The sequence below is a fragment of the Staurois parvus genome, unplaced genomic scaffold, assembly GCF_062004578.1.
Source record: "Staurois parvus isolate SC_StPar_1 unplaced genomic scaffold, SC_StPar_1.0 ptg000147l, whole genome shotgun sequence".
NCBI lineage: Eukaryota > Metazoa > Chordata > Amphibia > Anura > Ranidae > Staurois > Staurois parvus.
The window spans coordinates 23586946-23604180 of NW_028317943.1; the positions used below are offsets into that span (position 1 = coordinate 23586946).

At 39.7% G+C, this 17235-nt stretch overlaps 1 protein-coding gene across 1 annotated transcript in view; it reads right to left on the reverse strand.

Moving 5' to 3' along the window:
• Positions 1 to 1573: 1573 nt before the first annotated feature.
• The window catches only part of NTN4 (netrin 4), a 173864-nt gene continuing 158202 nt past the window's right edge, over positions 1574 to 17235 (reverse strand). Inside the window, exons 8-10 of the mRNA XM_089674130.1 lie at positions 13953 to 14021; positions 7790 to 7960; positions 1574 to 2440 (exon numbers count right to left, since the gene is read on the reverse strand). Coding sequence (XP_089530256.1) covers positions 2304 to 2440; positions 7790 to 7960; positions 13953 to 14021 — 377 coding nt within the window. The 3' untranslated portion in view covers positions 1574 to 2303. The remainder of the gene's footprint in view (positions 2441 to 7789; positions 7961 to 13952; positions 14022 to 17235) is intronic.

The following is a 17235-nucleotide window of genomic DNA, read 5'->3' on the forward strand; positions in this document are numbered from 1 at the left end:
CCTGGTATGTGATAAATAGGCCCAACACCGTAGTATGAGAAACATCCCCATATCATGATGCTTGCGCAACCATGCTTCACTGTCTTCACAGTGTACTGTGGCTTGAATTCAGTGTTTGGGGGTCGTCTGACAAACTGTCTCCGGCCACTAGACCCAAAAAGAACAATCTTACTTTCATCAGTCCACAAAATGTTGCGCCATTTCTCTTTAGGCCAGTCAATGTGCTCTTTGGCAAATTGTAACCTCTTCAGCACGTCTTTTTTTCAACAGTGGGACTTTGCGGGGGCTTCTTGCAGATAGCTTGGCTTCACATAGGCGTCTTCTAATTGTAACAGTACTCACAGGTAACTTTAGACCTTCTTTGATCTTCCTGGAGCTGATTGTTGGCTGAGTCCTTGCCATTTTGGCTGTTCTTCTATCCATTCGAATGGTAGTTTTTCGCTTTCTTCCACGTCTTTCAGGTTTTGGTTGCCATTTTAAAGCATTGGCAATCATTTTAGCTGAGCAGCCTATCATTTTCTGCAATTCTTTATAAGTTTTCCCCTCTCCAATCAACTTTTTAATCAAGGTATGCTGTTCTTCTGAACAATGTCTGGAACGACCCATTTTCCTCAGAATTTCAGAGAGAAATGCACTGTAACCAGCATGTCCAACATTTGCTGCCTTCCTTCCTTAAATAAGGGCAATAATTGCCACCTGTTTTTCAAAGAATGAATGACCTCACTAATAGAACTCCACACTGCTATTATTTTGAACATGCCCCTTTCAATTAGTGATTCAATTACACAGAATCAGCAGCATGCATGTCATGACTGTTGGGTCTGTTGGATTTCTATTACTCTACTACACCTGCTAGTAAATTATTTGCCATGTAGAAATATTATTTCTACCAAAAACAGTGATTGATCAGGTTAGTGATGTCTGACTGCTATTATTTTGAACACAACTGTATATGGTACTTCAAGGCTTTATCTGAGATGATATGGTAGAAACTGTTATTGTGCTAATATATCAGTAGACCATAAAGCTATGATTTTAACTGATAGAATTCCAGGATTTCTAATATATACCCAGTCTGCTATGGATAGGCATAGCAGAACTTTATACAGTTGTCAGATTACATTTTTTCTTAAATAGTGTACACTTTTTCACCGCATGAGATGGGAGATATATCAGGCTATGTGCAGGATCCTAAACATCCACAGCAATAGGATTTAAAAATGTATTATTGTGCACTCCTGAAGAAAGATCAGTTGGCAGCTGGATCATTCAACATCTTACAGCCATCTAAAGTTTGTTAGCTTTAGAAACGTCATCAGCGACACTTAACATGAAGAAGTGTAAAGACAGTAAAATAGAAGCTGGAGTATAACAGGAGATAGTGCTTAGAACAAAGCCTCAAATTCTATTTCATTATTTATATCAAAAGTTACAAATAGCTCTTGGTTCTCAATAAGGTTAAGTTGATACAACAAACTCAGCTATCCAAAATTCTCTAGAAAGAGAAGACTTCTTCTGCATATCTTCATTTTTTACAAGTTATAAAAGGGCTAACAAAAAATTGCATGCAACATAAAGGTCCACATTTTTAATTGTATGTCGTGTATCATGAAATGGCTTTGAAACATAAATAAATCTTTTGAAGACAACAAATATAAAAACACATAAAATACAGTCCTTTTTTAAGGTGTCTATAGTGTGGGTTCAGTTCTATAGCTTACTAAACCCCATTGTCCTGTTTAAAAAATAAAAAAGCAAAAGGGGATTTTTGCAATAGGCATTAACAATTAGTAAAGTGCTTTGTAGAACATACTATTTACAATTTAAGGAGGGTCTTGTGGGGAGATCTCTCCCTAATATCCTAGCTCCTTCCCCCATCTTGGATTTTTCAATTACTTCTATAAAGAATCCATCAGGTGGCCTTAACCACATTTCAAGGAAGCAGTTCGGAGCTCTTCCTGAATGTCAAAAGTTTCAATTTTTTTTCTCTGGTACCTTCAGTAATAAAAATTGACAGTAGAGAATTCACCTTGCACAAGTGGCCATAAGACATATATTGTTTTATAACATCACAACGCCATCGGAACACTGACAAAGAGGAAGTTCTATCTGGCAGCAAAGCAAATGTATGTCTTGTAAAGTAGCCAGATGAAGAATTACATCATCACAAGTGCCTGACCTTTTTTTTTTTTTTTTTTTTTTTTTTTGCAGGTGTGTTGCACTCTCTCCCTGTCCACTGTAATTTAAACTTTGATCTCCATATGGCTTCTTTATTTTCCTTATTTCAGTGCGATTTTCTCTTGTCATACGCAATCCTTCTTTAGAATCTCTATTACTTTCTTGCCCAGGGCAGGTTTCCATGGCTGGACAAAACTTTTCATATTGACAATGAGACGGCCAGTGCGTACATCTTCATACCCTGCAACAAGGTATTCCAGACCTGTGGAGAACAACAAGCATTAGTGTAATGTAATACTTTTCATATATTTTTATTTTGTCATCTTGGAAATGATTAACTATTTACCAAAACATTTGTTTATATGTTAGGCCAGTGATTCCCAAACTTTAGTCAGCCACTTTCCATGGTAACAGCCCTAGCATTGTTTATGTGTCACCTAAGCCAATAAACAGATGAAATACATATGTGCACTATATTGCCAAAATTCTTGGGAGGCCTGCCTTTAAAAGGCACATGAACTTTAATGGCATCCCAGTCTTAGTCCTTAGGGTTCAATATTGAGTTGGCCCGCCCTTTGCAGCGATAACAGCTTCAACTCTTCTGGGAAGGATGTCCACAAGTTTTAGGAGTGTGTCTGTGGGAATGTTTGACCATTCTTCCAAAAGCACATTTGTGAGGTCATGCACTGATGTCAGACAAAAAGGCCTGGCTTGCACTCTCCGCTCTAATTCATTCCAAAGGTGTTCTAACGGGTTGAGGTCAGGACTGTGTAGGCCAGTCAAGTTCCTCCACCCCAAGCTCACTCATCCCTGTCTTTATGAACCTTGCTTTGTCCACTGGTGTGCAGTCATGTTAAAAAACAGGAAGGGGCCATCCCCAAACTGTTCCCACAAAGTTGGGAACATGAAATTGCCCAAAATGTCTTGGTATGCTGACAAGCCCTACCCCTGAAAAACAACCCCACACAATAATCCCTCCTCCACCAAACTTTACACTTGGCACAATGCAGTCAGGCAAGTACCATTTTCCTGGCAACCGCCAAACCCAGACACGTCCATCGGATTGCCAGAGAAGCCTGATTCGTCACTTCAGAGAACACATCTCCACTGCTCTAGAGTCCAGTGGCGGTGTGCTTTACACCACTAAATCCGTCGCTTTGTATTGTACTTGGTCATGTAAGGCTTGGATGCAGCTGCTCGGCCATGTAAACCCTTTCCATAAAGCTCTCTACGCACTGTTGATGTGCTAACCTGAAGGCCACATGAAATTTGGAGATCATCAGCTATTGACTTTGCAGACAGTTGGCAACGTCTGCGCACTGTGCACTTCAGCATGCGATGACCCCGCTCTGTCATTTTACTTGGCCTCCCACTTCATGACTGAGTTGCTGTGGAATATTTAGTAGCAAGGAAATTTCACAGATGGACTTCAACTCTTCTGGGAAGGCTGTCCACAAGTTTTAGGAGTGTGTCTGTGGGAATGTTTGACCATTCTTCCAAAAGCACATTTGTGAGGTCAGGCACTGATGTCAGACAAAAAGTAGCAAGGAAATTTCACAGATGGATTTATTGTACAGGTGGCAACCTATCACAGTACCACGCTTGAATTCACTTAGCTCCTGAGAGCAACCCATTCTTTCACAAATGTTTGTAGAAGCACTCTGCTTGCTTAGCTGCTTGACTGTATACACCTGTGGCCATGGAGGGGATTGGAACACCTGAATCCAACGATTTGGAGGGGTGTCCCAATACTTTTGGCAATATAGTGCATGTGAACTACCATATTACATGTAATTCTACATAGCCACTCTTGAGCTCTAGACACCCTCTACAGTTGGCAAGATTGCCAGTCGGCATGCAAGGCTGGTGACCTAACCTTTCCCCTCTGTAGCAATACAGCATTGCCTCTAACCTACCCCAGCCTGTGATTGGTGAATGTTGCACAAATGAGATAATCTCTCTACTCCTCTTTCCCATAAGCATGCTCAAGAAGGAAGACTAACTGCAGTGTTCAAAGCAATAAAACCCTGATTAAGTCAGAGTGCACCCCTTCACTCCCATTCCTGAGGTTCAGAGAATTACAGGATACTGATATCAAGACATATACAGATACCTGTACTTATACTATTGTTATATGAAAATACATTTAATAATGACTACATGACGGTACAAAAAAGGTAATTTGTTAGTCAAAGGAGTTGCTGCAGTTTAAATTTTAATAAAATAGTGGAATGCAAGCAGGAAACTTTGTTGCATGTTTGAATGTAATCCAAAGTCATAATTACATGTATATTGTTCTACAGTCCTGAAAGACAGTATTACATCCAGGTTTAGTTATGTCAGCTCATAAAGAATATGTACCCAGAAAATTGCTCAGTAGAAAAGTGTAATTGGAAATGATTTTAAAAAAGATGGGATCTCTGGCTAGAATCTCCCTTCACTGCCATATTGTAAAGATGTTAGTTCCCTCTACGACTTTCTGAGTCTTAGTCTTTCCTGAAGATCTAGGGACACGTTCACTATAAGCAACTCTAGTCTCTGCCAGGGTAGGCGGCTAAGGTACACTTTCTACGGTTTGTGGAATACATAGACCTATAGTTATTGGAGAGGGTGGAGATGACTCACCGGATGTTAGATAGAAATGTTCTCTTTGTTTTGTATAGTATTGAGCTGGGGAATGCCCCAAAGGCTCTGTTTTGTACTACATATTTTTCAAAACCAATAAAAAGAACTTTAAAAAAAAAAAAAAATGTTGGCAACTGTGTGCTTGATGACATCCTTGTACTGTACTTTGGCAATTACTGTGCTGGTTTTCAGGATTACAAAAGAATACTCATAAATATTTTAATATACAAAAACAAATGTAAAGTGTAAAAATCTGAAGATACCCTTGTGTGCATAAAGCATGGAGTGGGAAAGGTAGCAAAATTCCAGCTTGTAACCTCAGGACACCATGCTGCAGACTCTATCGTCATGAGTCCAGACAGCCAAGAAGACCAATAGACATCCCTACACCTGTGTGAGTGGGGGAGCCCCTTCACTGTGAGGAGGATTTGCCCCCAATACTGGGGGACCATTTATTTTTTGGAACTGGGATGCAAGCATTTGTTTAGAGCCTGTGGCTCGTGATCTAAGAAATGAACTCTTGGATTCTGAAGGCATTACCAGTTTCTGACTTGTCACCTTTGCCTTCTTTAATATGCATTCACGGTCAGCTTCTGGATGAAGGCATCCCACGATGGTCCACACAATGTTCACCCTCAAAAGGGCAGCCTCTTGATTTACTTCTTGCAGAGAAATTCCACTGACCAACACTTATGCCATAGAATGCTTCTCATGTGGACAGAGATGGTGCCAACCCTTGTAAGCTGCTATATGTAATGTTCCAAGGCATCTACTGAGAAGTGCAAGACTCCAATTGGTAGGACCTTCAGTGTCTGAATCCCATTAACAGAGTATACTCTCTGCCCATATCTTAAAGTATAACTAAAGGCAAACTTTTTTTTTTCGTTTTGGATACTGAAGAAGGATTAGAAAGTTTGTCAGTTTTTATTGCTGTCTGTTAAGGAGATTCATCATCTCTATTTGTCCTGTTTACCATTATCATTGAAAGCAAAAGTAAAAGAAAATCCCACATTTTGGGTTGTCCCCAGAAAAGTAATAATGGGGAAATCTTCCAATGGGGAATTACCCTAATTTTCAAGGATTTCCTCTCACTTCCTGCTTGGTTATGGGACAGGAAGTGAAGGGAAATCTATGCAATAGTACACAGATGGTGAAAAAAAAAAAAAAAAGACGGGTCGCTTACTCTATCCAAAATAAAAAAAAAAGTTTTGCCTATAGTTCTACTTTACCTAGCCAGTTTTACCAGACCTAAATCCAATTGAGAATCTGTGGCAAGACTTGAAAATTGCTGTTCAAAGATGCTCTCCATCCAATCTGACAGAGGATGAGCTGGTAGAGACATACCCAAAACGTCTTGCAGCTGTAATTGCAGCGAAAGGTGGTTCTACAAAGTATTGACTCAATTGACTCAGAGTCAAATTCCCTCCAGCAGGATCACTGCCTTAGACCTGTATAGCATCTTGCCAGCAAGATCACAGGATACACTGTACCCTGCCTGCAGGATCTAGCGACATCCGCCAGACATTACAGGCCATACCTGCTTTAGTATGTGGGGTCTGGGTACAATTCTTCTTAGCCTTTAGGCTGTAGTGACCAATCCAGATCCTAAGGACACTGAAACTGGGAAGGTTTATATCTGGGCAGAAATTCCTGCTTTTTTGGCCAGTGTCCATTCACCTAAATGTAGCAGCATATACAGTTGTGTTCAAAATAATAGCAGTCAGACATCACTAACCTGATCAATCACTGTTTTTACATGGCAAATAATTTACTAGCAGGTGTAGTAGAGTAATAGAAATCCAGCAGACCCAACAGTCATGACATGCATGCTGCTGAATCTGTGTAACTGAATCACTAATTGAAAGGGGCTGTTTTTTTTTAAATGACACACATCATACCTACCTGCAGCCCCAATCCTCCTCTTCTCAGGTCCCCTGCTGGTGTTTTAGACCCCTCCCCAACGCTGAGTGATCCCAGAGCAAACTGCTTGCACTGGGGGCACTTGTGTATGTTCACTCCTGAGCCACCACTGTGTGTCTATAAACACAAACCTCGGCTCGGCCCGCCCCACCCTCACTGGCTGTGACTGAAAGCAATGGGAGAGTTTCTGCTCTCGTGTACATCGGTGGACTGGGATTGGGCTCAGGGGAGGATGGGGGGGGGGCTTGGGGAAAACTGCACACTGAAGATTTTTACCTTCATGCATAGAATGCATGAGGGGAAAAAAATTTCAGTCCACTTTAATGAGCTTCTGTCTTGAGGTTGTTCAGTTAAGCTTTGAAAAAGCTAGGGGCTGCTTGGCTGCCATGGACAGCTGTTCCAGATCTAGCTGCTCCAATTTCTGGCTGTTCCACATTCCTCCCACAGTGTTCAGCCCTGGTGCAGGAGGCTTCAGTGTTTAGGTGCCGGTGGAAGGTACAGGTGCACCATCTAGTCACAAAGAAGTCTCCGTACTGGACATTTGTTCCTAAGCGCATACTGTGTTAGACGCATTTGGTGCGATGTCCAGCCCAATCCAGCTGCAGCAGCAGTCGGCCTTTCATAGAGTTTAAAAAGTTGCTGCCAGCTGGACTGGTCGGTGCTGCACCTATACCATCTTCAAAGCACCTAAACTTTGGAGCCGCATATACTGGGGCTACATGCTCAGTGTGCACGGGGTCTTACATGTGCCATCAGTATCATGACAACAATGATAAACCAGTTTTAAATTACCCAATGCAGTAATGGAAAATTGATGGTGGGTTGGAATTTGTGATGATCATTTATTCATTTCATTATTCAGTTACTCATTCTTTTTTTTTTTTTAAACTAAGGCAAAAGTGGGGTTGTAAAAGACCCAAATTGATTGCTTAATTATTGCTCCAACAAAATGTAAAAAAAAATAATTGCTATACCGAACAGCGCTCTTCCCATTTTCTTCAATCAACCAAAGATACCATTATCCTTTCAGAAATACATGTAATAAACGTGTTTAGAGATACTTTACCTGGATTTAGTATAGGACATGTGCAGCCACGGTTCGTCCATGATTCTGGATACAGGGTCCTCTTTCCTTTTAGGATCTTTAACTTTGTCATTTTCAAAACTTTTTTAATCTTCACATTCACTTCAGCATGAGAGCCCCTATCATGGGCTGACAGTATCTTTATTTTCAGCACTGTCAGAGAAGAAATATTTAATAAACAGGTTAGGAAAACTATTTTGCTAAGAATCAGTCAAAAACACGTATCCAAATGTAAAAATAATTTAAGAATACTAGATTGTAAGCTCCAAGGAGCTCCCTCTTGTACTGTATTGTTGCTGTATTGTCTGCCGTTATATTGTAATGCGCTGAGCAAACTGTTGGCGCTATATAAATCCTAAGAAAAATAATAAATAAATAATAAGAAATAAGACACAGGAAATTACATTAATGAAAATCCCTACTAGTGCACACATTTAAAGTACAACTAAATTAAACTGTATAACAGTTTAAGAAAGTCCCAAATCAAGTTACTATGTGATACACAAGCTTCAAAAAGTGAAAAAAAATCCTTTACTTTTCCTCCTTTATTTGCATCTCACATGCTTCCCATCCTAGACACTGCAGCTCACAGTGGAAGGGTTTCAGCAACAGAATTAGTTCTGCCCATTCAGAAAGCAGTGGGCGTGGCAATGCCAATAGCCATGCCACAATATTCTCTTTTTCCACTGTAATGCAAGCAGGCACAGCCACCATGAGAGTGGTAACACTGCTCTGAATTCAGGAGCAGTGCAGCATTGTTGCCACAACATTACAGAAAGCTGCATTAGGTGGACTTCACTGGAAGGATGAACAAACATTTGTGGGACTAAAAGAAAATTGCAAATGCAGATGTACTTATATTTAAAGTCCAATTCATGAAAAATTAATAAAAATGCACCCTTGCAGTGGTAAATTTTGTTTAGTCTAGGGGCAGAGGATCAAGGCGAAACACCTTAAGTTGTCCATACATGGATTAAAATTCAACAGTGATTGGCTGAATTTTGATTGAGTTGCGTACAACTAGCCTGTTGGGTTTTTCCTGAACAATCAGTGCATCTGGCTACAGCTCCCTGGCTGTCAGAATACAAATACACAGCGGAAAAGATTACCCCATCCACACATTCAAAGTGTGCAAATCGGCTCATTTTTTTGTTTGTTCAACTCACTGGTCGAATGAAAAAAAAAAAAAAGAATCATGTATAGCCAGCTTTATTCCTTGCTCCAGCAGACTCCCTCGCAGCTATAACCGGCTCCAGCTGCACTCCAGCCTCCTCAGCATACACTACAGGGTCTGAAGGAACTGGGGTGTAAGGTAAGTAAAGTGGTGTGTTCATTAACCCCTAGGCATATCGAGCTTTTAACCCTTGCAGTGCAGAGAGAGCAGCACTGCAAGGGTAATTTTTTTTCTTTTTCCTGGACTTGGGCTTCAAGTACTGCGCTACATATTAATTTTAATGAGAGGTCACAATTATACAACATTGAAGCAGGTAAAAAAAACAACTGTAATTTAAAAAAAAACTAGAACTTTTGACAACAAATCAAAAAATCACCTTTTAGCTTATCTGACCACAGTAATCTGAAATCTAAATGACTGTTGTGAATTACAGTAGCTTGCACATCATTAGTGCTTTATATATTTACTTGCTAAAGGCTGCCTTTTTTTGGCTATACTGGCACTTGTATTTCCTCTGGTTTTTCTAAATGTGATCAAATGATAGCTTTTTGACTGGAATGGGGTGATCAGAGATTAAGAGAAAGATGCAAGATGTTGTGTTTATAGGCAGAGTACAAGTCAGTTCGCTCTTTCTTATTAAAGGCTCTGGAGTGTTGTTAGGTGATGAATTGTGCTTGTAATAAAGCTCATATTCCTCCTCCATAAACAGAGTGATGAAAGGGTGAAGGACCTGTGTGCTACAGTAAGATTTATTCATTTGTTCTTTGCTTACACCCCTTATCGTTAAGGAAGATTAAATATCATCACTATCACGCTCAGGAAGCTAGAGCAACACATAATCATAATTTTTCACCGACACAAGACCCCTTGAACTTTCTCTGCAGGGCGCCCTGTCTTTGTTGGGCATAACTTATCTCCTGATCCACTCCCAGAAAGGAAACAGGTGGGGACAGCTTTAACAAATGTAAAGGGAGTTTAATGCGCACATTGCACGAATGCAAAGCACAAATACTATTTTATTAGCCAGCTGAAATGCAACATAAGGTACTAAGCAACTGATCGGAGGTTGTTCATTTTCCTAAATTCCAGGACTGATAACCACCAGTCAAGATATACACAAATTAGATGTGCAAAAAGCAAATACAGGTTCCTAGAGCCTAAAACACTACTACAGCAACCTTTATTGAGACATTTAACAAACTATGATGGTTGTGGCGTATTTTTCCCAGCGTAATTTTATTTTCCTAAATATAAAATCAAGCTCCCTGATTGTGCTCAGCAGAGGCATCTGCTAGTGCTCATTCACAAGTGTATCAAATAAAAAAGAAAAAATGATGTGCTGCTATGTGTATAAAACTCCCCAGAAAAGTAATATAACTACTGAAAACTGTGATATCCAACCAAAAAAATAACTATATAAAACACAATAGTGTACTGTGATATGTATGTGGAACTGCAGCTGCGATCAAATCAGTGTACTCATTCACTTTTGACAAAAACATGTAATGTATAGAAAAAATGGTGCGCTGTTCCTTTAAAAATCAATAAATCAAATATGCACAGAGAATGTTAAGCTTAAAAACAACATTATTGCACAAATACTTGCAACCAATTGCACACCCTGTGTATTGAATAAAAAAACATGTATTCCGCTACATATGTACTCTCAATGTTATAATAAAATACAGCAATGAATCCAACTGAAACATGGAGTTTTCTCACCAAACTTCCGAATAGCATGTCAGGAAATGATGCCACCCAACTTCCCAAAAAGTCACGTGATTAGTGATGAAACTAGTTGGGAGGAGCCGTTGATGTCATTTCCTGACATGTGCTATTCGGAAGTTTGGTGAGAAAACTCCATGTTTCAGTTGAATTCAATGCTGTATTTTATTATACCACTGTGAGTACATATGTAGTGGAATAAAAAGTTTTTTATTCAATACACAGGGTGCGCTATGCTTGCTATTCCCTTTTTTTGAGCTTGATTCACACTGGAACCAGCAAGGTGAAGTCTATTAGGGCTCATGTACACTGCAGCTGATAAAATACATTTAGGAACTGTTGAGCTGATTTTTCAGCAGCCCCTGAACTCTCCCTAATGTTTTCCTATGTGTCCATGCACACATCTTCATTTACAATCGTTTACAGGCATTTGAGATTAGTCATATTTTTGAACGCAGAAAACTTGCGTTCAGCAGTCGATATTATCAGTGTTTCAAACGCAAAATGCTTGTAAACGCTGTTAAACGCAGCAAATTGCGTTTATAAGCATTTGCGATTGAAATTTTTTTTTAACTCTTCTGCTGCCCAGAGCCTTTTTTTTCATCATGAAAAATGCATCCAAAGCGTTTTCAAGGTACTCAGATGGACAAAACACTGAAAACAGGATGTTCCTACCAAACTTGTCACACATTGTAATGACCGATTCACACCTCAGACCTCTCCCACCCTTGGAAACAAAAGATATCTTAATGACCATTCACACCTCATATTCCTCATGAAGACCCCCTGCCAGGTGGCCTTGATGACTCACTCCACTATCCACCTTTCCCACCCTTGGAAACAAAAGAAATGTTAATGAGCAACTCACACCTAAGCTAATTTCAACACATACGGCTGTCCCTGCTTCTACTCTCTGTATTTCTCTAAAACAGTCTGAAATAGTTACTAATTTACCACTTTTCAGTGCATTCTGGGCATTTGGGAGGATATCCTGTGCTTATCATTAAAAAACGCTTCTAAACGCAAATGCACATAAACGCATTATGCAAAAGCATTTTTTAACCTACGTTTTCCAGCAGTCAGTTTCCATAGTTCAGAAGTGTCCCGTGTACATGGGGCCTTAGAGGGACCGCATTTTAACCTCCCTTGGGGTCTGATTATGTCAGTATTTCTGTGCTCAAAGCAGTACTTTTTTTGCATGGAACTATGTCATTTTTTTAGAGTCTAGTAAACATCCCGGGTATTATAAAATAAGAAACATTAAATCATAAATTATAATATAATAAATAGTCATAAAAAATAATAATACATTTAATTCAATAATGTAATCAAACCAAAAACACTGAAATTTGAAATAGAGCACCAAGTTCGCACATCACTGAGCTTAGTCGCAAAATCGTTTTCAGTGTCTGATGACGAATTTCCCCACAAATCACTATCACTCAATTCTGCAAGTGGTTCTAATTTACTATCGCTGTTTTCTAGCTGGTCTAAAACCGCTTTTGACCTAAAGGGACGCTTTTTGGACGCCATGGACTTTTCTAAGTTTCCAGGCAGAAAGAACAGTAAAAATGCAGGCAGGGCACAGGACAAAGCACTCGGGACAAAATGTATGTGAAATGGTTTGATACAGTAATGTTATACTATGGGAATTTAGTGTATTGAGTGAATGTCACTTTTAAAATTTTTGAATTTCCCGCCGCTTCCATCCTCCCTTTGTCCCGACGCTCACAGGGAATGGAACCTGGAAGACGGATGCCGGCATGGGACACTGCAGGGGGAACATCGCGGGAGCGAAGGACAAGGTAAGTGCTGGAGGGAATCCCTGAGCAGTGCTGCAGGGTAATCCCGAGTGTAGCTCGGGGACACTGCTTTTGGTACTGAAAGTTAACCACCGAGCTACACTCGGGAATACCGCCAGGGAGGTTAAAGTGGCTGCAAAGAGCCGCAGAAGGATACTGACCTATTTCTTTTAGGTCTAATATTAAGGTAAGCAGGCACTGCACTTAGAGATAGATATTTGCAGCACTTATACAAGCAAGTTTATGTTGTGTTTGGAAGAATGATCACATTTTATGGACACCTGCAAGTAAATTAGTGTGTGGCATCATAGATCACAGTATACTGTGTAGAATAGACTTATATTTTTCATATGTTGTATGATTATCACAATTGGTTGCAAGCATTTGTGCACTAACGTTATGTTATTTTTGAGATTACCATTCTCTGTGCATATTTGAGTTATTGATTTTTATAGGAACAGCTCACCCTTTTTTTCCTACACATTCACATGTGTGTTGATTATGAAGAAGGAAGCCATGCTCATTAATGCGCTTATGACATTTATGATGTGTTAAACCCCCATGAAAGTGTTGTTTTCTAGTGGGTAGTCTTTAAAGTGAAAGTGATGTAGAGTCAATGATCTGCTTTGAAGCATGGCTAGGTTATGGTGTGATAGCAGACATTTTTATGAATTCTATTCAAGATGGATTCATATACTTTGATCTCTATGACACTTGGCTTGGTCCAGCTCAAGATGATCATGGAAAGAATGACCCAGCAGAAAGTAACACATAGTAGGTAAACAGAAATCAATGACTACACATTGCAGGAGAGCAAAAATTGATGAATGCGCACTGCAGGTGAACAGAAATCGAAGAAACCACCACATGTGAGCAGTGGATGAAGTCTATGTATAGTGAAAACAAGCGTGGACAATAAATTAACAGCTGATGTAGGTCAAATGGTCTACAAATCAGCTTATAAGCCCATTTTAAAAATGTTCCCTAAGATATTATAAGGCATTTATTAATAAAAAAAAACAACTAAGTTAAATATGAGGTTTGTCTTAAGTAATTTAAAGTGTACCAAATCTTGTACATTTCTGAATGTTACTATACTTCAGGGGTATACAGGGCTGGTGGGATTGGTTTCCCAGAGGAAAACAGATTGGTGCTGTGCTGTTAGTTATTCATTGAGTCATAATCGTTCAGCTTTCGCAGCCTCTGGCGTCTGTTACTAATCCAGACAAAACCCCTATTTTCTATGTATCCAGAAACATTATCCCTTGCTTATTACTGCATCACTATAAATAGTTGTTTTGTACAAGGTGTATTTTTAACATGAACGAATGCTCAGTGATATTGACATTATACTGGTGACAAAGGCAAATATGTCACCTTTCACTTCAATATATCTAACCAATCCAGGTTAGGACACACAGGAATGTTTCTTCCCTGTACTCACCATAGGAGTATTTCATTCCACAGAAAACTTTTGGGTTTCCTAATGTTTGTTCCTTGCATTCACATTTTCCTGAAACAAAAATAAAAAAACAGGATACCAATTTTAATAACCCAGAGCATAATTTATGTTTTATTGTGTGCAAACTAGATAGTTTTCATTCATCATGTTTGCATAGATTCATATTTCTTGTACTTGTGAGGAGGATTTGTATGCTTTGAAGACAAGGGTTGCATTGTACAGATGTGGTTAATTTGAAGTCCCAGAGTAACTTTAGACCTAGACTAACTCCAGCCAAGGGGCTCTGGAAGTATTTTTCAGTGATGTAATGATAGTCTCAAGAAAGATGGGGGTGTATGATCTGCAGCGCTAGTAACAAACTCTCACTAGCCTGAAGCTCATTGTTCCTTTAAAGGAAACTTATCATCAGAGAACAATGGATGATGCCATTGCTCACCTCTCTTTCTGAAAATACTCTTTGCCTGGCTGTGATGTTGACACTCTTGTTTCAGTATGCTGAGTCACTGACACAGAACGAGTATAGCTTTCCTAATCTATGTATTTGTTCTGGGGTCAGTGACTGCTCCGTCACCTAGCAATTTTATGAAGGAGGTGATAAGCGAGACCTCTCTTTACTTCTCATGACAGGTTAACTTTAGGATGTCAATATTAACATTTTGGATTACCTTGAAATATAGTAAGAGATTTATTCTACAGTAGAGAGGAAAATCCAGCAGGACACATAATAAAACTTAGGGCTCCTTTTAAAAAGCAGAGGTATGGCCTTACAGCCGCCATATGCCTGCTTGCAGTGACCTTGTTGTTGCAGGGTCATTTGTAAAGGAAACACAGCCTGTAAAAGAAAAACTGTGATACTTACCTATTTGGTAGCCTGCGTGTCTTCAAACTCTGGTGCTTTACTGCTACCTAGCCGCTACAGGTATTCCAAAGTCCTGGTTGTATGCTGTAGTTCCTTCCACCAGCAAATACAACCTGTATTGAAATACAAGCCAGCGAGAGGAAATACCCAGACAAAACACCTGGAAGTGAGGAATACCTGCAGTGGTCAAGGAGTCGCAAAGGTAAGTATAGTTGTTCTTTTACAGACTGTGCTATGACAGGGTCAAGTCAAGCAGCAGTACGGCCATGGCAAGAACATACTGCTGCTTTATAAAAGGAACCCTAAGTTTTGGTTAGTGTGCTGCTAGATTTACCTTTCTTCTGTTAAAAAGAGCAAAGTGGTTTTTGTTTTATTTTTTTTTAACATAGGTGTTTTGCACTCGTCCTTGCTTTGGAGCTCTGGTTTCTGGCAGATTTACTTATGAGGAAGCTGATGGGATATCTGTTCATGTCCAAGAACTGGTTGTTTAAGGGGTCACACATCATACATCAATCATCTTACTGTCATCCTATTATTTGTCTATCATCATTAATACTGTGTGATATTCTAAAAAAAAAGTTGCAGATAATGAGTGAACTAAAGTGTCCTAACACAAAGAATTTTATCATCAATAACAGTGTCTCAATGCTTGCTAAATAATAAATACATACAAGAAAAGCTTTCAAACAAACTCTGGCATATTGGTTACAGAACCACAGTACCCGTTTACTTATCTCCTGACCTTTCACAATGTAATAGCATATATGCGTGAATAAAAAGGGTTAATCGTCATGAAACTTTAGCACAGGTGTCTCATAACATGCAGATCAGCAGCACTCCCTTTGTTGACATTCCAAAGAGAGGGAGCAGTAAAATAGGAGCAGTTTTCAGTTTATCCAATAATTAGAAAAAGGAATGTTTGTGTAATCCAACAAAAACAAACCACACTAAATGCATTTTCATTGACATAAATGGATTCTAATAGAAAATTAAAATGTGGATTATGAAAACCACAAATCTTGATGATTGTTATACTTCATGCCTACTTAAGAAATGAATGTGTTCAATTGTGTGCATGTGCTTGATTCTAAAACCCCCCTTTCCCACGTACTAAGTGGAAATTAATCTTTTATAGTATCTAAGTTTGCATTAGTCAAAGGTTTTAAAGGAAGCCTTTAATAAAAATTTTCCATATCTGTAAAATCATTTTCTTGCAAGTACATCATGGAAGGTCCAAAAGCAATCCCATGATGAGTGGACAACACTGTAAATAATGGCATGTCCCAAGAATCCCAAAAAGAGTAAAAAGAAAGGGCCAAAATTCACAGGACCACTGACAGGGCTTTCTGATTAAAGCCACCATCAACATGCTGTTAAAAGTCAGCAATCATGAAGCAGAATGGTACACTGGTTCTTGAGACAGCAGGTCCAGATGATGTGGAAGGGCCCAGAGAGAGCGCCACACCCAACTGGGTCATTCCTGAGGGTGTCCTCTAAGGCCCCTTTCACACAGGATGGATCTGCTTGCCCAGCGGGGGATCTGCCCGCTGATCCCTGCTGAGCAAGCGGATGACAGGTCCATGTCTGCTCCACTTATGCAGAGCAGACACGGACATAGCCCACTGTCCTTTATGGGCTGTCGGGTGGAAACGGACTGCCTGTCTGCTTCCATCCGACTGTCATTCGATCCGCCATATGGATGGGTAACAGATCCCCATCTGTCTGTTTTTAGCAGACAGGATCGGATGCAGGCGGGTGTAAACAGACAAATGTCCCGCCACTCCATAGAGAGCAATGGAGCATCCGATCGGGTCCGCTTGAAAAACAGACAGGTGGACCTGATTGGTCCACCCATGTGAAAGGGGCCTTACCTTCTGAAGCAAGCGAGGACAGAGCTTGAAAGGGGAATGCAAAAATCAGGTGTAGCTGATCCCACAGAGTCACCAGGACTGAGGATCCCTGGTCCTAAGAAAGAAGCTGTCAAATATGTTATTGAACCTGAAGGCCAGGAGGTTCACATTCAGCTTTCCCCACTTGTAACAGAGCTCAAAATACCTCTAGGTGAATTGTCCAAAGGAAGAATAAGAAATTGACTATTATTGGACAACAAATAGAGGACATTATGAACAAATTAATTCCTCATATGATAACAGTTGACTATAAAGAAAAAGAAAAACAGCTGAAAGAAATAGCATTAAAATTGGAGAATGATACCAAAACAAGGAAAGTAAAGAACTATATAAGAGATAAAAAAGAGTGTGAGGACAATATGATTTATAAATGGCTACAAAAAACAGTGAAAACCAAATCCGCTAATATTTCTCTAGTGGCAGAAGCGGATATACAGGTGGTACAGGAGAGTATCAATAAGATTCAACAAAGAAATGTAGATCCCTTCACTCCACA